Source organism: Eubalaena glacialis, chromosome 10 (assembly GCF_028564815.1).
Source record: "Eubalaena glacialis isolate mEubGla1 chromosome 10, mEubGla1.1.hap2.+ XY, whole genome shotgun sequence".
Taxonomy (NCBI): domain Eukaryota; kingdom Metazoa; phylum Chordata; class Mammalia; order Artiodactyla; family Balaenidae; genus Eubalaena; species Eubalaena glacialis.
In genome coordinates, this window is record NC_083725.1 from 113,450,327 (window position 1) to 113,470,442 (window position 20,116).

At 50.5% G+C, this 20,116-nt stretch overlaps 3 protein-coding genes and 1 non-coding gene across 5 annotated transcripts in view; all 4 read right to left on the reverse strand.

Moving 5' to 3' along the window:
• Nucleotides 1–7,488, reverse strand: part of STX5 (syntaxin 5) — a 33,678-nt gene extending 26,190 nt beyond the window's left edge. Inside the window, exons 1-8 of one of the 2 annotated variants that reach the window (XM_061201900.1) lie at nucleotides 7,350–7,488; nucleotides 6,419–6,510; nucleotides 5,137–5,207; nucleotides 4,916–4,971; nucleotides 4,727–4,797; nucleotides 846–962; nucleotides 711–767; nucleotides 455–536 (exon numbers count right to left, since the gene is read on the reverse strand). In XM_061201900.1, the coding sequence (XP_061057883.1) occupies nucleotides 455–536; nucleotides 711–767; nucleotides 846–962; nucleotides 4,727–4,797; nucleotides 4,916–4,971; nucleotides 5,137–5,207; nucleotides 6,419–6,481 (517 nt within the window). In that variant the 5' untranslated portion in view covers nucleotides 6,482–6,510; nucleotides 7,350–7,488. Of the gene's footprint in view, nucleotides 1–454; nucleotides 537–710; nucleotides 768–845; nucleotides 963–4,726; nucleotides 4,798–4,915; nucleotides 4,972–5,136; nucleotides 5,208–6,418; nucleotides 6,663–7,349 lie in introns of both variants that reach the window. The other variant, XM_061201899.1, reaches the window with a different exon arrangement.
• Nucleotides 7,489–7,738: 250 nt separating this feature from the next.
• On the reverse strand, nucleotides 7,739–8,217 carry TEX54 (testis expressed 54). Its single transcript, XM_061201902.1, is given in 2 exon segments — nucleotides 7,739–8,038; nucleotides 8,041–8,217. Coding segments are annotated over 2 exon segments (357 nt in total). The 5' UTR covers nucleotides 8,213–8,217; the 3' UTR covers nucleotides 7,739–7,853.
• Nucleotides 7,939–15,171, reverse strand: WDR74 (WD repeat domain 74). The gene is given in 14 exon segments (XM_061201901.1): nucleotides 7,939–8,026; nucleotides 8,404–8,587; nucleotides 8,852–8,908; nucleotides 8,993–9,138; nucleotides 9,484–9,539; nucleotides 9,622–9,722; nucleotides 11,129–11,230; nucleotides 11,414–11,560; nucleotides 11,698–11,773; nucleotides 13,880–14,001; nucleotides 14,087–14,193; nucleotides 14,284–14,317; nucleotides 14,319–14,434; nucleotides 15,106–15,171. Coding segments are annotated over 13 exon segments (1,278 nt in total). The 5' UTR covers nucleotides 15,140–15,171; the 3' UTR covers nucleotides 7,939–8,026; nucleotides 8,404–8,407.
• A 1,509-nt stretch (nucleotides 15,172–16,680) lies between these two features.
• Nucleotides 16,681–16,871, reverse strand: LOC133100230 (U2 spliceosomal RNA). The gene has a single exon (XR_009702465.1). It is a non-coding gene; the product is annotated as a U2 spliceosomal RNA (small nuclear RNA).
• Between the last annotated feature and the right edge of the window lie 3,245 nt (nucleotides 16,872–20,116).

Here is a 20,116-nt window from a genome sequence, read left to right on the forward strand (position 1 = left end):
CACGGCACTTCTTAGTGGTTAAAAGGTTCAAAGCCCACATGCTCTGGATTTGAATCCCAGCTCTGGCACTTACTAGCCTTGTGACCCTGGACAAGTCATTTAACCTCTCTGAGCCTCAGTTTCCTCACCTGTAAAATGGGGGATAATAATAGTTGCTTTCTCAAAAGGTGGTTGTGAAAATTAAATGACAGAATGGGAATACAACGAGTTAAGTGCAAAAAAAATTAGAAACTGTCATTCTTCTGAACATGATTGAATTCACCCCCAACACTGAGAATGCTGGAGACTAGGTGTGGATCATAAATCCCAGCAATCAGGTCTGACCTCTGAGAGACAAAGCCTAGCAACCTCCTTGGTCCTCCATTCTCCTACCCAACCCCTGCCTTTGGAAGATACCAGAACCGGAGTAACTAAGCCTTATCCCTCAGGGCTCCCTGTATTGCCTGTGACTTACCTAGGTGGTTGGGGGCAAGGGGCAGGGCTGACACGGGTGCCCGGGAGAACTGCTCCCGCCGGCTCCTCTGCTGCTTCAGGTTCTAGGGTTGGGGAAGAAATGCAAAGGTCCTAAGGCCGCTGGAAAGCGGGCACATTAAAGAGATTTCTCCTGGTGCCCGTGACCCTGTTGCCCTTGCCCTTCCACTTGTCCCCTTCCCACTTCCCTCTGGGGCCCTCACCCCGATTCCTATCCCTCCTACACAGATTCTTCTCACCTCTGTCCTCACTTCTAAAACTGATTTGAAGTCATTGGACATGGAGGCCAGTTTTGACTGAAAGAAAAGGAGAGAGGGTCAGCCAGAGAAGACAACGCCTTCCTCCCTTCTGCCTCTCCCTCTTCCGGGTCCCACCTGCAGGGAGACCACGATGGTGTTGGAATGGGTTTGCAGGTGCCGGCCGCTCTGGCTGCCCTTGGCTCTCACGAAATCTTGAAGCTGGGCGATTTGTTTGTTGAGGCTATTGATGTCCTGGTGAAAGAGCCAACAGAAAAACTGAGTATCAACCATGGGGTCCTCAGCCAGCGTCTCTCCCACATGGACATCTCTGGCAGGGATGGCAGGGTGGACATTATTAGCAGGGGTGATGGTATCTTGGACAGACCAGAAGGGATAGTCCAAGCTCTGGAGTTTGCTCAGGCTCAGTCCCTGCGGGGTAGAGCCAGAAAGAGGTGAAATATGGCCCCGTCTATTCGTAAAGACCTGAGGTGTTTACTCCCTCCACCCTGCTGTCCTACCCCCACTGTAAGGCCATGCTCATGGCCATAGAACCCTTCAAAAGGCCAAAATCTCAGACACAGAGCATGCTGAGCAACAAAGCATCTGTGCCGTACTCAGGAGACGGGAAGAGTCAAAGGCACCATGTCTTCCCAGAAGCATCAACGAAATGCTTTTTATATACAGAATTCCTTTTAAAAATTACTATTGCAAAAGAGTGAAAGATGTGACTTGTCTAATGTTATACACGATAAATTAGTAGCACAGCCAGGCTTTCTACACCAGGCCAATGGATCATCTGCTTCCCAATCCTGCCTGCCAAGGGCCTTGTGAGACAAGGGAGATGAAGGAGGCGGCTGGGAGTGGCAGAGAAAGCTTGCCGCCCCAGGACAGCAAAGTCCAGGGAAGGACCAGAGGAAGAAGGAGGGAGAGGGGCAAGAGTTCAAAAATAGTGAGCTCAAGAAATAGGCTAGGAAAAAAACTAGATTAGGGACTTCCCTGGTGGCACAGTGGTTAAGAATCCACCTGCCAATGCAGGGGATGCGGGTTCGAGCCCTGGACCGGAAGAACCCACATGCCGTGGAGCAACTAAGCCCGTGCGCCTCAACTACTGAGCCTGCGCTCTAGAGCCCGCGAGCCACAACTACTGAGCCTGTGTGCCACAACTACGGAAGCCCGTGCACCTAGAGCCCGTGCTCCGCAACAAGAGAAGCCACCGCAATAAGAAGCCCACGCACTGCAACGAAGAGTAGCCCCTGCTCGCCGCAACTAGAGAAAGCCCGCGTGCAGCAACAAAGACCCAACGCAGCCAAAATATAAATAAATAAATAAAAGTTAAGAAAAAACTAGATTAGGCAACTTCTACAGTCCCTCCAATAGTACCCCCAGGTAGTATCCCTCCAATTAGTACCCTAGCCCCAAAGATTCTCTTGAGACCCCTGGACAATTTCTGCTGCTGACTGCTCTGTCCCTTTGGAGTTAATGGAGCCTCCTCACAGCCATGTGTCCAAAATTGCATGCCAGGTTTTTCCCCCATAAAATCTCCTCCCCCAGGAACTTAGAAAATGGCACCACTCCCCACTTAGTCGCCCAAGCTAGAAGCTTCTAAGTCACACACTGACATCTCCTTAACCCAACCTATACGCCACAGCACAACCATAACCGACACTGAGCGTTTACGACGTTCTCAGCACTTTGCGAACAGAACAGCAGTCTCGGGTCTGATTACTGTGCACCATGCAACCTGCTAAGCAGCTTACAACTTTCTCTTAACATAGAAAACAACTCTTAATCCCCCCCGAGCTATTCCCCCTTCCTTCTTTGCCATTTTGGTAAATGGCACCACCGCTCACCAGTTGCTCAGAAAAAAACCTTAAGAAATCATCCTCAATTCCTCTCTCTTCCCTTAATCCACAAGGAACCCACAAAGAACCCAGCTGATTCCAACATATACTCTGAATGTGTCCACTCGTCTCCTTCTCTAACAGAGCCACCCTAGTGCAAACTGTCCTCTAAAAATTGCCCAGAGCCTCCTAAGTGATCTTCCTTTTAGAATTTGCCCCCTACAATCCACTTTCTCCACAACCACCAGAGTGATCTTCTAAACCAAAAATAGTGCATGTCATTTCCCTGCTTCAAAATCTTCCAAGAGCTTCCCACTAAATTTAGTACACGATCCAAATTCCTTACCTAGCTTACACGGGCTATGTGGTCTCGCCCCACTCACTCCTCTGACCTCACCCCCCCAAAGCCCTCCTTCTCACTGGCTGTGCTGCAGCCACACTGGCCTGTTTCACGATCTTTCACATCAAGGTTGCCCAGGCCTCGGGGCCTTTCCCTTTGCTATTCCCACTTTCTGGAATGTGCCCCCGTCAGATCTTTGGATGACCAACTTTCTCCTTACCATTCAGGTCTCCGTGTCCCTTCCTCAGCCAAACCATCCTAGATCACCCCATATAAAGTAGGCCCCTACCCTGAGGAACTCACTCACCTCATTTCTTTAATAGGATGTGCCACTACCTGAAACTGTCTCTTCTGTTTGCTTGTATAGTGTCTAGTTCACCCATTCAGCAAGGAAGTTCCCAAGGGCAGGGACTGCATTTGTCTTGTTCACTGCTGAAGCCCCAGAACCAGGCAGCCAAAGTCACTCAATAACGTGAGTGATTGAAAAAATAAACTAATAAACCCTCATAACAACCCTGTGAGGTGGGTACTGTTATTATCCCTTTTTATTTATAAGGGAACTGAAGCTCAGAGTAGTTAGGTAGTTTACCCAAGGGCACTCCATAATTGGTGAGCCTGGGATTTGAAGTCTGTCTAAATCCAGTCACTGGTTCTTAAATGCCTATGCATTGACGCCCCAGTAGTTAACGGAACCCTCTCTTTTCTACTCAGCACAGCATCTCCAGAATGTGTCTGCCCTTTGGCCTCTGCCGTAATCATCTTCATACTGGAGGACTGCACAAGCCTCCTCCCTAGCCTCTCTGACCGTTCATGCTCCAGGGTGTTCCTTTTTCCCCCACGGTCATTCAATTTCTCATTTTATTCTTATTACATTGTTCCGGGAAAGAAACAAATAACACTGTTAGAGCTGCTATACTAGGGTCTTGCAGACAGAATTGGAATCCAGGTTCTAATCGTCTTTGCAGCCCACACACTTCAGAGTGATTCCACACTCCTCAGCAAGCCCCCACGACGACCTTCACACACAGCTACCAGTCCACCTTTTCAGCCTCATCTGCTGCCAATCACTCATTCGATCCACAAATACTGAGTACCTGATACGTGCCAGACACTGTTACAGGCATCTGGGATACATCCGTGAACAAACAGAAAGAAAAACCTCTGCTCTTATGGCATTAGCACTTTTTTGTTCTTTTTTTTGAGGAAGATGAGGTAAGTGGGAGGAAACAAACAAACATAAGTTAATTATAGAGACCGTTAGAGTGTAACCAGTGCTATAAAGAAGAAACTAGAGCAACATAAGGGAGATCAGAGTTTGGGGCGCTGGGGTATTAAACAGGATGGTGACAGCAGGCCTCCCTGAGCAGGTGATATCTGAGCAAAAACATGAACTTTCCCTTTTATAAGACATGCCTCTGCACACACTGTTTCCTTTGTCTGGCATGTTCTTCCACTGCTTCTCCACAAGCCTTGAAACCAGCTCAGATGTCACATCCTCAATAAAATCTTTCCCAGTGTCCCCAGACTATCTCATTCATCTTTTCATAAGATTTTTTCTGTACCACTTGCCTCCTATTCATTGTAAGTGTGAGTTTATGGGGCTGGATACCTCTTCTAGACAACAAGCCCTTGAAGGCAGGTATCTTGCCTCGTAATGTTTGTGTGGCAAGTGCCCAGCACGGTGCTTTGTACACAGTAGATGATCACTGACACAATGGATGAGTGGGATGTTTGGGGCTGGCTCTAGAAACTTTTCTCTGGGACCCTAGAGCAAGGGAGAATGATGGAAGTGATCCAATTGAAATGCTGGGCTCTCCCGATCGCTAGTCGCTCACCTGTTTGATAATATAAGTTAGCTCCTCAATTTCCACCGCTTTATCATCAAAGAGGGACTTGCGCTTTGCCACTGCAGAGACAAACAAGAAGCCACGACAGGTGAGGTCGAAGACCAGGCTCAGGGAGTATGGTTCCTCCGCCCTCCCGGGTTCACTGCCCCAGTTCGGAAAGGCCCCGGGAACACTCACAGATTGTCAGCTTCTCCAGCTTGGCAAATGTGTTGCTGAGGTCTTTCCCAATGCGCCTGCAAACGAGCATTAATGGGAACACTGTGGGAAGGGAAGGAGAGGGCCTTTCCCACATTAGCACCAGCACAACCAATCCCAGTCCTCACGGCCAAGGTCACCACAGGCAAGGCTACCTCTCCTCAGACACTGGTCATCCCACCACATAACTTCTCTCAACTCACTTGGCCATGAGGGTGAATTCACTACGCTGCCGGACAGCACGCAGAGCTGGCTTGTTTGTCTGGATTCCATTCTGAAAAGCAATGTCAAGAGGTAAAACTTTAGTTTTCCCTCCCCATTTCCAGCTTTCACTGTTCCTCAGGTGTCTACTAAACTCATCCTCTAACACTAGTGGCATCCTCCACCAGACGGTCCATACAGGTAGACCTGGGTTCAAATCTAGGTGCCACCTCTTACTACATGGGGGTTTTGGGGCAAGTTGCTTAAACCATTCTGAATCTCTACTTCCTCTTCTGTAAAATGAAGACAATCCACACACCTCTTGTTCTTGCTAAGATTAAAAAACCTAAGGGTTGGGACTTCCCTGGTAGTCCAGTGGATAAGACTCAGCGCTCCCAGTGCAGGGGGCCTGGGTTCGATCCCTGGTCAGGGAACTAGATCCCACATGCCGCAACTAAGAGTCGCATGCCGCAACTAAGACCCAACGCAGCCAAAAACAAATAATAAAATAAATATATAAATTTAAAAAAATTAGAAAAAAAACCCAAAAAGCCTAAGGGTTGTAAATTATTTTAGCCAAATACCAGGTCCATTCTAAGCACTAAATAAATGGTAACTAGTATTACCATTCTATTCCTCCAATCCGGGAATCAGAGAGGATAAATGTAAAACTCTTGGAGATCGTACAGAAGAGCAGCTAACAAGAGCTGACCAGTAAAAATATTTTAAATTACATTTATTCAGGTTCCACTTGGATTCAGAAAGTCTGGACCAAGATAAATCTAATTTTTAAAAAAGCACTCCAAAGTGGTTTTGATTAAAACTACTTATTTAGAAACCTTCCTTCATTTTACAGATACAAAACCTGAGGTCCAACTAGATTAACTTCTGTGTTGTCACAGAGCAAACTTGGTAAAATTATACTGGAACTAGAATTCAAAGTGCTTGTCTCTGAGCTAAAAGCTCTTTCGAGAACCTGTTTCTTATCCAAACCAAATATACTTGCAGCCACCTCTTGCCCTGAGATATTCCTTCCAGAATACCGACCCTACGCTCAGGGAATTCCTGATTTAATAAAAAAAAAAAAAAAAAGCCTAGATCGTTGCCTCTAGATTAGCTAGCCCACGTCTTCTCTGTTGCTTGGTAGATCCTACCACCCTCCCCAAGATGGACCAGTTCTCCATCGGGCTCCCCCAAGAATTACTTCAACCAACGGTGCTGGAGCACCGCCTCTCCCAGGTCTGAGTAAGAGTCACTCTTGCCTTTCCCACTCCAGGTCCTTACCTGACGGCTCTGCAGGGACTTGCAGGCAGACAGGAACTCCTGGGTCCGATCCCGGCAGGACATGGTGTCGGGAGGGGGAGGGACCAGGGCCACTGGGGGGGGCAGAGGGGCGATGTCGCTGCTGCTACTGCCAGCAGTTGCAGGGGACAGGACCTGTGTCTTTGAGAGACCCAGGTAGACACCCTGATCCGTGTTCTTAGATCCGTAGCGTTTCCGCGGGATCATTGAGACGCATAACCTTGGACTGTGGTGGAGGGGAGAGTGTCATTCCCCAGGCAGCCTCCTTCCCCACAAATCCCCCCCAACCAGCAGATCCTCGGGGCCCCTCTGCACTTGGCACGGACTTTCGCGCCCGAAGCCTCCCGCAGATCCTGGGGCCGAACCGCAGCGGGCAGGACCCCGCTTCTTCTCTGGCCCAAGCCGTCCCGCTCCTCAGACTCTTCTTCCAACTTGGTTCTGGCGGCCAGAGCGCGGGCCGGGGCCCTGAAGTAGAGGCAGGGCCAGAGCCAGGTCCTGTGGCTCCTTAGCTCCAGCCCGGCCCGTGCAACTGCCCTAGGCCCTAACTGGGCCCTCTCGTATCCACGGGTTCCTCCGACTCGTCAGGGAGAAACGGTGACGGACCTCCTGAGAGGGACACACTTCGGTGGGCGGAGGGGGGAAATCTCTAGGTGTTTATTAGAAACAGGAAGTACCACCCTCGCCTCGCCTAAGTCCCACCGTCTGGAGGACTGCAACCACTGATTAGCTAAGGCCGACGTCTTTCTCAACAGGGGCTTTCCTGATTGGACGGCGACGTATTCGCTCACTTCGAGCCGGGCCGGCAGGACTTGCCCGCTTGCCCCTGGTTCCCTTCCCCCCAGCCCGCGCCGTCCCCGGAAAGAACTGCCCAGAGCAGACACTGCGGTCAGACCCCTCTCAGAGCGTGTCCTACCTCCTCTCTGCCGCCTGGCGCCGCCGCCGCCACCGCCACTGCCACAATCTCCCGGGTCGTCACCGCCTTCTCCCCGGGAACCGAAGCCGCCGAAACCCGACCAAAGACTAGAAGCCGCCACGTCACCCACACGTAACCCCACCCCCGGAGACGAGAGGGCGGTGCCACGCCTTTTCAAGCCCGGCGACCCGAGAGACACGCCCCTCCACCCAAACGCAAATGCAACTCCGCTCTCCCATTGGCTAGGCCGCAACCGTGGCCCCGCCCCCAAGGAACGGGAACCGGGGGCCCAAGGGGCTGGGCCAGCCTCGGGGGAGGAGCCTTAAAGAGCCCGCAGCACTGGTGGTGCCCGCGCCCTGTGCGCGCAAAGCGAGCCTTGGAGGCAGAAGCTCTCAGGCAGGTACAAGTTAGAAACTTTATTCTCTGGAGGGAGGCTGGGGCCGACTGAGAACAGGGCTGGGGTCACCCCTCCTCCGGCTCCTCCTGGATCCCCTCCCGGTTGCACTACTGGAACGTACACGCCTGCTTTGGATTCTGGACTGATTGCCTCTTGTTTGACCGCGAGGAGCCCCGACGGCTGAACAGGGAGAGCCGCCGCCACAGCACAGTGATCAGAAGCCTTTCGTGCGACCTGAGATTCCGGTTTTCCGCCGAGTCTGCATCGACCCCTTCTTTGCCTGCGAGGATGAGAGGCCGCTGAGCTCTACCCTCCCCAGTCCAACCTCCGGGTGGTCCATCCCGCACTCCCGGCTCCCTGGGCACCCTTGTGTGTCTCCGGTCCCACCTTCCTGAACTTCCTCTGACCCGGCCTCCTTGGCCTGCCCATCCGAAGTCTGAAAGTCCTTGCCTTGGCAGCAGCCCATGGCCCCACGCGCGGCCCCCGCACTCGGTTCCACCCACGCCAGCCCGCCGACTCCCGCCCCTGCTTTTGTGACGTCAGATACCCCCCATCACCCCAGCTCAGGGAGCAGCCTTCACTCTTTCCTTTCTGCCAACACAAAAGGCTCAGGGTCGTGGTACGTATTAAGCTGTTTATTTACAACGTGAGCACAACCTCTTCAGGAGCTGGTGGACCCAGGCCGCTTCTTCTTTTTCTGTCTGGTTTGGAGGGCGCCTTGGGACTGCTCCAAATTGGGGAGTTTCCGCTTGGCAGCTGCCTCCAAGGAAGCCCAGAGTTCATCTGTCTCTGTGTCTTCTGAGGGCACCTTGTTGGGCTCTTGAGGCTCTTGGGGTTCATCCTGGTGAGTGGGAGAAGAGCTTAGGAGTCAGACCCACAGGGAAGGGGAATAATTCCTCCAGGCACCACCCCTTTTATTTCCTGCTCCTGGAAACCATGTCCATCCATGCGCCTATTTCACCCTTGGAGTAACTCTTTTAGGACTACACTTGGCAGATGGATGGACAGTCCCAGGTCTGAGTTCCAGCTGCTTCCCTTTCCTCTTCACAGGGAAGTCCTCACACCTGTGCCCTTAGCTCCCACATTCCCAGACCCAACTGCTTACCTCCCAGTTATCCCTGCCTGACAGCAGGAGGCAGTTCAGTTGAGATTTGAGGTAAACCTGCAAAAGATGAGGGACCTTAATGGGCCAAGCCTGCAGAAATAGAAACATGAATCCAGGGCACAGGAGGCAGCAGGCTCTCACCTTATGGTCCAGGCCCCGTGGATTCCGGATCCTGTGTACCCTCAAGACTCTGTCCAAGCCACAGGAGGCTAGAAGGGGCTTTGAAGGGTGGCACTGCAACCCTCGGACGCTGCCCGCCAGCCCCTTCAGACAGACCAGTAGGCGCCCTAGAGAAGGCGGTAGGAATCAGTGCTAGCTGGCCAGCCAACAACCATTTATTGAGTGTTTACTGTTCATATCACTTTATGTTTCAACATTTAATCCTCGTTTAACATAACGCTGAGATGGCAATTACCACTAATATCTCCATTTTGCAGGTGAAGGAACTAAGGCACAGGGAATTGACAAAGTAATTTGTCTAAGGTCACACAGCTTTTGGCAGAACCAGGATTTGAACCCGGGCAATCTGGCACCTGAAAGAGGGCTCAACAGCTCCACTGCACCTTGTCAGAGGGAATCTTGCCCTTCCTCCCCACCCCTTCCCCTCCCGCAAGGCTCCCTAGTCCACTCACCCTGCCGAAGGTCAATTTCTGCCAGCTGCCCATGAGTGTTCCCCACAATCACCGAACTGAGGAGATCAGAGGCACATGGGGTCAGCAGGGGCCCCCTGGAGTCCTTCCCAAGCCCCACTTTGCCCTCTAAACACTCACTTGCCCCCAGGAGTGAGGGTCATGGCTGTCAGTGGGTACTCTCCGTAGGTGGCCTCGAGGACCGGCCTGCGCTGGGGGGAGGCTGGATCATAGACACGGACCTGGAGGAAGACTGAGGCATCACCAACAGTACCCTCACTCCACATACCCCCTCTGGCTCCTCCACATCTTCATCCCCTCCTCATACACTGCTTTGTTGACAACCCACTCTTTCAGAAAAACTCTCATTTGAAATGCACCCCTCTTCTCTGTGTGTTGGGGGGTAGAGGAGAGACAGCTGCTAAGGAGCATGAACATACAGGGCTGAGGAGAGAGGTCCTCCAGCCTGGAGGCGGCAGCATTCCCATGGTCTGCATGCATGAGCATTCCATCCCCCCATACTCCCCTCTCGGGATGGAAAAGCAAGTCAGTCCAACTGTCAGAGTTGCTGAATTTCAAGCAGAGAAAGACGTTAAGTCTGAACAGGGAGGAGAGAGGAAGCCCTCATGTGTGTTCTGAGCAGAGGTATATCACCAATAGCAGACTTCAATATGCAGGAGCAAAGGAAACAGGGCAAATACAGCCACCCAGGCCTGCCTGGGTCTTAGAACTTCAAATAAGACCAGCTGGGGGCTTCCCTGGTGGTGCAGTGGTTGAGAATCTGCCTGCCAATGCAGGGGACACGGGTTCGAGCCCTGGTCTGGGAAGATCCCACATGCCACGGAGCAACTGGGCCCGTGAGCCGCAACTACTGAGCCTGCGCGTCTGGAGCCTGTGCTCCGCAACAAGAGAGGCCGCAACAGTGAGAGGCCCGTGCACCGCGATGAAGAGTGGCCCCCGCTTGCCGCAACTAGAGAAAGCCCTCGCACAGAAATGAAGACCCGACACACCCAAAAATAAATATATATTTAAAAAAAAAAAAAAAAAAAAAAAGACCAGCTGGGAATTCCCTGGCAGTCCAGTGGTTAGGACTCCGTGCTTCCACTGTAGGGGGCACGGGTTTGATCCCTGGTCGGGGAATTAAGATCCCGCATGCAGCGCAGGGCAGTCAAAAAAAGAGAGAGAGAGACCCATTGAAAAGATCCCCATGTGGACCTTTCCCGTAAAGCTGAGGAGCTGAGGCCAGTTAGTAGAGGGTCAGGCTTGGGTCCGAAAGCAAATCAGAGGCTGCATCAGGACCAGAACTCAGTTCTCTTGATACCCAGCCCACGTCGTCTCATGACACCTGAACCATGTGATTCTACTATGAAGGGGACACTCCCTTCTTTTCTCTTCCAGGTGGGAGTTAAAGGAAGAATCACAGTTCAGGGAACTCCTTCCTAGAATGTAGTAAGAGAAGGTCACCGGCTCAGCCATTGGGCTGGAACAGACGGGGGAAGTCGTCCCTCTTCTGGGAGCTCAGGGATGGAAGAAGGATGGCAAGCAGGGTGGCTGTGCCGAATGGTGGGGACTGAGCCTGCACAGCAAGGCTGTTTCTCCAGCAGGCTGATTAAGCCCAGAAAGAGATAGGGGTGGGATGGTGCCTCACCTGGTGGTACCCTGTACAGGTGACGAGCTTCTGTGACTCAGGGAGGAACTGTATGTCCTGGTCCCAGATGGGAACCCGCAGGTCGAGCCAATCATTCCGTACCTGGTAGGGTGGGTAGACGGGGGACACGGTTATGGAGGGCTCAGTGTGCCCCCTCCTCCTGCCTTCTATCATTATCCCCTAAAGCCCAGCTGGTCTCTGACATAGTCAGTGGCCTCAGACTCCCTGGACCTCGGAACCAGCCCCTCCCTGCCCCCCATCACCTCCCCACCCCCCATCACTCACGTTCTTGGCCCTGAACACAGGCTCCTCAGAGCCCTGCAGGTCCCACACCTTCAGAGCATTCTCCTTCCCACCTGTGGCAACCATGTGGGGGCGCGCTGGGTCTTGGCGCATCCTACACACCCCAGGGCCCACCCTCAGTTCCAAGAGCTGAAAACAATGGAAGATGAGAGGGGAGATGAGAGTCGGTTCCAGATCCTTACTCCTCCTCCCGCAAAGCCTTCAGTTGGCTCCTACCCTGGGCCCCACCTTCCCCAACCATCAGGATCAGGACAGGGGAGCCTCACAGGGTCAGAGGATGCCTCCTTGTCATTGTCATGCCAGACTCGAAGAATCCCAGAATCCACACATGTGATGAGGGTGCTGCTGGCAAAGGGAGGATAGAGTTAGGGTTAAAAAAAGGAGTGGGGTTGTTCTCTGGCCCCAGTCGACCCACCCCCAAATTCATATGAACTAGCCTCCCTCCTACCAGCCCTGTTCCTTTTTTAAAAAATATTTATTGGGCTTCCCTGGTGGCGCAGTAGTTAAGAATCTGCCTGCCAATGCAGGGGACACGGGTTCGAGCCCTGGTCTGGGAAGATCCCACATGCCGCGGAGCAACTAAGCCCGTGAGCCACAACTACTGAGCCTGCGCGTCCGGAGCCTGTGCTCCGCAACGGGAGAGGCCGCGACAGTGAGAGGCCCGCGCACCGCGATGAAGAGTGGCCCCCGCTCGCCGAAACTGCAGAAAGCCCTCGCACAGAAACGAAGACCCAACACAGCCAAAAATAAATAAATAAATAAATTTATTTAAAAAAAAAAAATATATATATATATATATATATTTATTTATTTGGTTGCCCCGGGTCTTAGTTGCAGCAGGCGGGCTCCTTAGTTGCAGTTCGCAGGCTCTTTAGTTGCGGCATGTGAACTCCCAGTTGAGGCATGCACGTGGGATCTAGCTCCCCGACCAGGGATTGAACCCCGGCCTCCTGCACTGGGAGCGTCAAGTCCTATCCACTGTGCCACCAGGGAGGTCCCATACCAGTCCTGTTCCTAAGGAAGCCTCTAGGTTACTTGGGTCTGGGCAGGGCTTGATGGCTGTTATTTAATTTCCTCAACAAGGTAAGGGTTTACCAGTCTCATAAGTGAGGAAACTGAAGCTCTGAGAAATTAAAAGATTTGCCACTCAGCTATAAATGTCAGAACCAGAGCTGGAAATCAAGTCTGATACTCCAAAGCAGAGAGCCTTTGCTATTCCACAGCTACATCTGGGGCACCTGGCCCTGCTGGTCTTTCTGAACCTTGAGTCAGTCACCAGAGGTCAGGATCAGTAGCTCTGAAAGGATTGAAATGGGACTGTTCTGGATTTAGTGTTTGGCCAAAATCAACCACCAGCTTCTTCTCGCAAGTTCCCTGTTCCGGGTTCCAATCTCTCCCTCAAAGTATGCAGCCCATGAAGCCCAAGCAAGTCTCTCCCCAGGATCTGTACAGTTCAAGCCTATACTCTTTCTCATATCTGCCCACCCTTCTCAACTCGGTTCAGGCTCTGGGCTTGCCTGGGCTGTGGCAACCGTCTCCCAACAGCCCTCTCTCCAATCCATCCTCCACATTCCTGCAGGCTCATAGCTCTGACCACAGCATTTCCTGCTCAAAAACCAGTAACTCCCCACCACCTACAGAAGTGCAGATCTCTCGGCCTGGCACTTAGAGCCCTTTACCTTTAATCCCAACCTACCTTGCCTATCTCATATTAAAATGCTTCCTCACAAATAATAAAAAAGGAAAACAAAAAAAGGAAAAACGTTTCCTCAGCTTCAACTCTCAAATGCTATTTATCTTCCTTGTGATGTACCCTGTAGCCTAACACCAATCCTTGGCCTCTGGTCAGGCAGGAGCTTCTTTCTAGAATGCCCTGATTCCTTTCTCCACATTTCAAAATTTTACCCATGCTTCAAGGGCCAGTTCAAACTTCTCACCCCCACAGAGCCTTCTACGCCTCACCTGTCAGGATTAACATCACCAAACCTACACAGCCTGCTCACAGCCTCTCTCTTCATCTTCGGAAGAAAGCTAGGCCTGCAACCTAGCACTTTCCTATCTTTTACTTTGGAAGCTTCACCACCTTGTTGGTGGTTGTCAGCCCCCACTGAAAAACATACTCTAAACTATTAAATGACTTGCTCAGGGTCATCCAAAATGTTATGGAGCCGAAAGAAAAACCCTGGAAGATGCAAACTCTATGAAGGCAGGTACTGTGTCTGGTTGACCTGAAGCCCTTGCATTTCGCCCAATGCCTATATACAACCCAGTAGGTGTTCAGTTAATGTTTGTTATAGGAATGAACGAACTTAGGCACGACAAAGGTCCCTGTCACACAGACCAGGCCCGGGTCACCTCAAGGTTGATCGCCATTATTCGGCCATCCTACGGGAAACTCAAAGCTCTCCCTACGACCTGAGCGTTTCAGCAAGGGGCTCTCGGTCTTACCCGTCGACCTGGGCGAGGCCTCGGAACATGCCCTCCCCTCCGGGGCAGTGCCTCTGACTCTGGAACCTGCCCTCCTCGGTGCTGAAGTGCTTCACTGTCCCATCCGCACAGCCCACCAGGATCTGCGGGCAGAGGAGGGCAGGATGGCGAGGAGAGTGAGGCGGCCGCGCCCCAGGCTCCCCGCTCCGGCTGCCAGCGGCCGCTCACCTGAGTCTCGCCGCCCGCGCCCCAACACAGGGCGCTCACCGCCTCCTCGCGCCGCGGCTGTCCCGACGGCGTGAAGTTCGCCGCTTGTTTGCGCTGAAGGTTCACGCCTGTGGGACACGGACGTTAGTCGCGCCATGTCCCCAAACGGCGACCCCCCCCCCCCGGTTCCCGAAGCCCGGCCCCGCCCCGCCACCCACCTTTCAGGATGCCGGTATCGGTGCCGACCCACACATGGTTCCACCGTGCTGCCGCAGCAGCCATAGCTGAGTCCCGGAGCCCACGGCTCGCACTTCCGGCGCAGCAGCTGCGTCACCAGCGCGCGCGCGCGGAGTCCGATCGAGTGGAACGCTGTTTTTGGGAGTTTAAAGAGCCGCAAGAGTGAAAAAAAATCCCTTCTGCGCCAGTTGGTTTCGCTTTTACGAAAATGAAACCTGGAGATACTGGTGGAGATCTAAACAGTAACTTGACCATTTTACGCCTCGAGTGAAACGCATCCTAACTGAACCGCGGTGCCGGGTCCAGTCAGCCGTAGCCCGTTTCCCTACCCCAAAGCATCATGTATTCCTGCACCAGACAAGGTAAGAGACCATTTCAGAAACGATTGAAACGCTAGTGCAGCGCAGGGCTTCAACTTCGAGCATGAAAAGAGAAAAGGGGGACTTCCCTGGTGGCGCAGTAATCTAGCAGCCGCCTGCCAATGCAGGGAACACAGGTTTGAACCCTACTCCGGGAAAATTCCCACAGGCTATGGAGCGACTAAGCCCGTGTCCAACAATTACTGAGCCTGCGCTCTAGAGCCCGCGTGCAACCACTACCTAAGTCCGCCGCCTAGAGCCGGTGCTCAGCAGCAAGAGAAACCATGCAACGCGAAGGCCACGCACCACAGCGAAGAGTAGTTCCCGCTCACAGCAACGGGTGAAAGCCCGCGTGCAACAATGAAGAGCCGAAGCAGCGTAAAAGAAAAATTAAAGAACGAAAAGACAACACGAATTAAGTTGGGGAGAATGAAACCATCTTACGTATATATCCTTTTGGAAGAGTAAGGTGGGGCATTATTCTTCTTTACGTTGAGGTTTGGTGATCCTAAACATCACCACTCATAGTTAAAAAAAAAAAAAAAAGCTGCAGAATTAACAGTACTTCTAAGAACAAGACGCAATTTTAAAAATATAACAACAACAACAAAAAAATCAGAACTACCCCCTTCCTTGAATGACTTATTGACAACTGTTGTTCCAAGAAATCAAAGCTTCTCGGAAATCTTTGTTTTAAACTACGTTAGTAAAAATAAAGCACCCCACTCTCACCGGGCAGATTTGAATCCTCAAGAGAGAAGCTAGCTTGATTTTCCACTCCCGTGCAGAAGTGGCGGTAGGACTTCAGAGAGTAACACTCCCCCAGTGCTCTTGACTTTGTGTTAATGAGGAAACGACACTCTCAATCTAGCTCAGTCCAGACCAGACGTCGGTCCTCTAACTTCTCCACTCTCTCTTGAGCTTACCAGGGCACTACTCTTTCTTAAGACTTTTTATAAACCTTACTTCATTTATTTTTGATTGCGTTGCGTCTCTGTTTCTGCACGCGGACGGCGAGCGAGAATTATTTCTTGTTGCGATGGTGGTACGCGGCTTCCTCATCGCGGTAGTTGTTCTTGCTATTGAGCACAAACTCTTAGGCGACGAGATTCAATAGTTGCGGCGTTGAAATTAAGTAGTTACGGGCTGTCGGCAGATTGAAGGGGATTAAGACTCAAACCCGTGTCAGCTGCAGTACCACGTGGATTTTTACCACTAGAACCACTGAAGCTCTGAGAACATAATTTAAACGAGGAACGTAATGGTTCTTCTGGTTCGGTGGGACTATGCAGGTTTTCTGTGATACTGATTCTTTTAATGGCACTGTAAACAGAAACTTAGAAATTTCCAAAAACAAAAAACAAAAACAAAAACCCTGGAACTGTCAGAGCTCATAACATCCAGCTAGTTTTTCCCATATTTCGTGGAAACTTCAGCGCTTTCACTGTGGAAACTTGAAACGGTATCATGGGGTTTCTCTGTGGCGTAGTGGTGGACCATCTGTCTGTATTGCAGGGGACTGAGGCTGGAGCCCGGCTGTGGGAACATCCCGCATCTCAGAAGCAACTAGCCAGAACTAGTGAGCTTGTGCCTGTGGAACCTGTGCTCCGCCTCGAGAGAGACCACGATAGTGAGACGCTCCCTTACCGCAACTAAAAAAAGTTTTCACAAGGAAGAAAACCAAACACAACCACAAATGAAAAAATTAAAAAAAAAAAGGGTCATGTGTTTGTTCTCCACCCCCAGCTAATGGATAACAACTAGCAAAAGAACATCCGGTTTTATAATGGAACACAACGTAGGGATATCCAGTATATAAAACTACACGATGCAGATTAGAAATAAAGCAAACTCTGATTTATAGACGTTCTGTTTAGTCATTTACTGAAACAAGTTGACCCCACACAAAAGTTTTAGGCTTCTAAGCTAATTCAGTACACAGGAAGTTCCTATGTTTATGCAACTGGAGACTTGCAACACTGTATTTTTTCTTTTTTTTAACCAAAATGTTCCCCCGAGGGGGGGTGCACCGTTCTTGGAAGTACTGCAATACCAGGTCGATGCGTGGAGTGGATGGAGCAAGCTCCTATTCCATCTCCTAATTCCAAAAATCCATTTAATATATTGTCCTCGGATAGAGGACGTATCAGATATTAAACTGATAAGAACAGATACTACACTTGATCTTAGCCAAAAGGCCGAGAAGCGATACCGGTAAGTTTCGCTGCCGGCCAGCCTTACTCTTGCTATAGCTTTTACGGTTGTGGTGACTTTTATGGCGTAACCATTAGACTTTTCTTAATGTGTAATCTTGCTTAAAACCAATTCTTCATTATTTTTGCTTCATAATAATAACTAAATTTTTGGAAATAGACCTTAAATAAGGTTTTTACTGTTTCGCCTTCCTGCTCAAGCTATGTGTGTTTTGCGTAAACCCGCCCCTCTGCTCTTTCACTTTCTGGGGATTGGTCCACATAACTAGACGTGATTTCAATGGCCGCGTCGTCCCTTTGCTCAGAGACTGTGGCGTCCGTCTCCAGCCTTAAGGCTTTTAGGCGCTCCCTGGGGGCGGCAGGGCGGTGGTGGTCGATAGTCTGTGGAAGAAGATGCAGGGCGGGGCCCTTCTCCTGGACATTTACTTGGAAAGGCCGCGGTTCCCGAGCACAGACTTCGGAGTTCAAAGAACCGAGTTGGAATCCATGCTTGCCAGTTCCTGATTTGATGACTCGAGGCATATTGCTTAGGCTCCCGTCTTCTCTTTTAAATGGAGGAATAATAACCCGCACTTAAGCGGTGGTTGTGAGAACTGAGGACACGTTGCTCTCGGCCCAGAGGTGACAGTGGAAGTTGGCTTATAGCCTGTGTTCCCCTCTCATCCTGGGGCTCCCGGCTCCCTTCTGCCCTTCCCGCCTCCCCGGCTTGTAACATCCACCCCCACCCCACTTACATCTTGCCCTTTGTACCATCCATCACCCACCGTCGGCCCCACAGCGGAGAAAAGATGGCCTGAGAAAGACGTTTCGGAGCCGCTTGATTCATAAACCCAGGAACCTGCGATGGGAGTAGGGGTGAGGCAATGTAGGTCAAATTTAAAAGAAGCGGTACTTTAGAGGCTCACAGCAAAGCCCAGCTGTATGAAAGGGATTAATGTCAGACTCTGGCTGAGAACGGGACTTGAAGTCCTGTTTTCTTGGAAACTGTGTTAATCTGAACGCGGAACGTTCTGTTTGAAACCTCCTTAACTGAGCACTACAGCTGTTTCTGTGTCAAAGTGACCGGCCTGGCTGAGGTCCTTCAGGCAAGAGTGGGATGTTCTATTCTCACTGATATGATTTCAACTAGCAAAGTCTGATAATATGTGATTTTAGAGAATATGGTTTCTTACAATGTGTCCCTGTGAATAAACAGAAGCAGTTTCTACAAACTCCCAAAATAAATCCAGAATCTCCAGGGAGGGGCCAAATTAAGGGGATGTGGTAGGCAGATTAATGCCCCTACATGCCCATGTCCTAATTCATAGAACCTCTCATTATGTTACTTTACATGGCAGGCAAAGTGTACTTTGCAGATATGATTACATTAAGAGTTTTGAGAAGGAGAGATCATTCTGGATTATCTGGTGGGCTCCATGTACGTAATCACAAAGATTACAGAGGGAGACAGGAGACTCAGTGTCAGAGTGATGATTTGATGAGCCATCACTGGCTTTGAAGATGGAAGGGAGTCATCAGTCAAGGAATGGGGTGGCCTCTACAAGCTAGAAAAGGCAGGAAAACATTCTCCCTTGGAGCCTCCAGAAAGAAATGCAGCCCTGTTAACACACCTTGATTTTAGCCTGTTGAGACCCATTTAGGACTTCTGACCTCCAAAACTGTAAGATAATATATTTTTTTGTTTTAAGCCATCAAGTTTGTGGTAACCTGTTACAGCAGCAATAAAAACAAAACAAAACAAAACAAACAAAAAACTAATACAGAAGCAAAAGCAAAATTCAATTTCTTTCAGTCCCAACCTTCTCTAAATTCTGCAAGACCCAACCTAGGGCAGGCCACAGCCCCCTGGTGGAGCAGGCTTCAGTCTGTCCAGGCAGGCTGCAGCCAAGCATCCTGAGTGCATAGATCTCTTGGCGGACTTTCCCCTGTCCGGTCTCAGCTGTCAGGTCCTCCTCTGAAGCAAAGGCAAGTGAGGAGAGCTCTGTCACTCTCATCTACTGCGACCCCCGCCTCTTGCTGCGTGGGTACAGGAGGCTGATAGTGAGGACTCCACAGGAACTTGGAGATCTATTTATTCACTGGGAGGCCATTTGTCCATTTGTTTATGCTTTTTGAGCAGATACCCTACAATGATGAGCAAAATCAGACATGGACCTTGCCTTCATGATGTTTAAGGTTTACTGGGGAAAAGTGAGAGAAGGCTCCTGTGATCCTCCAGGCAAGAGATGAAAGTGGCTTAGGGGGTGGGGATGGGGTGGCTGTGGTGGCAGAGATGGAGAGAAGTGGAAGAAGTCATAGCGAGTCCCTGGCTTTGATAACAAGCAAAGCAAGGCCAAGGGAATATTCTTTCCATGTGGGTACATTTAAATTTTGTAAGTTAATGTTTTATTTTCATGAAAATGGTATAAATTGTCAAGTAGTGTTCAAAGGTTTATAACAACAACTCTTCCCAATTTACAACCCCCTTTTAACTCTTTTTTTTTTTTTGGCCACACCTACAGTGGAAGCTCGGAGTCTTAACCACTGGACAGACAGGGAAGTCCCCCATATTTATAAATTAATTGAACATTTTTAGACTTTTTTTTGGTGTTCTTGAGAGGAAGATGTTATAAACTTAAAAACCAACATAATATGAAGCAGGTTGAAGAAATGCTTAGTCAGTCTGAAGAGGTGTTTAATTTTTATTGCATCACCCAACCCTTCTGAGAATCTGTTGAAGCTTTTCCCAAATAAATGCATAGTTGCCTTACACAATTTTGCATACAATTTCCGAGGAGATTCTTAGAGCCCCCTAAAGCCTGTTCACTAATCTACAAGTTAACAACCACAGCCCAAAAAAGATAGGAGGACCTGTCTGAAGGCATCCAAACACCTAAAAAGAGGCCACATCAAGTGGAGGAACAGGATCTGGAGGTCTTGGAAGGCCCTGTGGGCAGGCCCGTCCAAGGGCTGTCGAGAGATAGCCTCGGCTCCACGACTTAAGACTGGCTGCTCTGGGCCTGCATCCCCTTGTGGCAACTCTAGGTTGGAGTCGGGCCAGAAAAGAGGGACCAGCTGTCCTCTTGACCACCAACCCTACCCTCTTCGCTGATTTGTATTAGCTCCCTGGCTCCTAGGAATTCAAAATTTCGACTCCTATTTACACTCTCTGCTGAAATGATCTTATCCAGTGCCCTGGCTTTCCCTCCCATCCATCACCTGGTGATGACTGATTCCCAGCCTGACTAGTCTATGGTTTCATG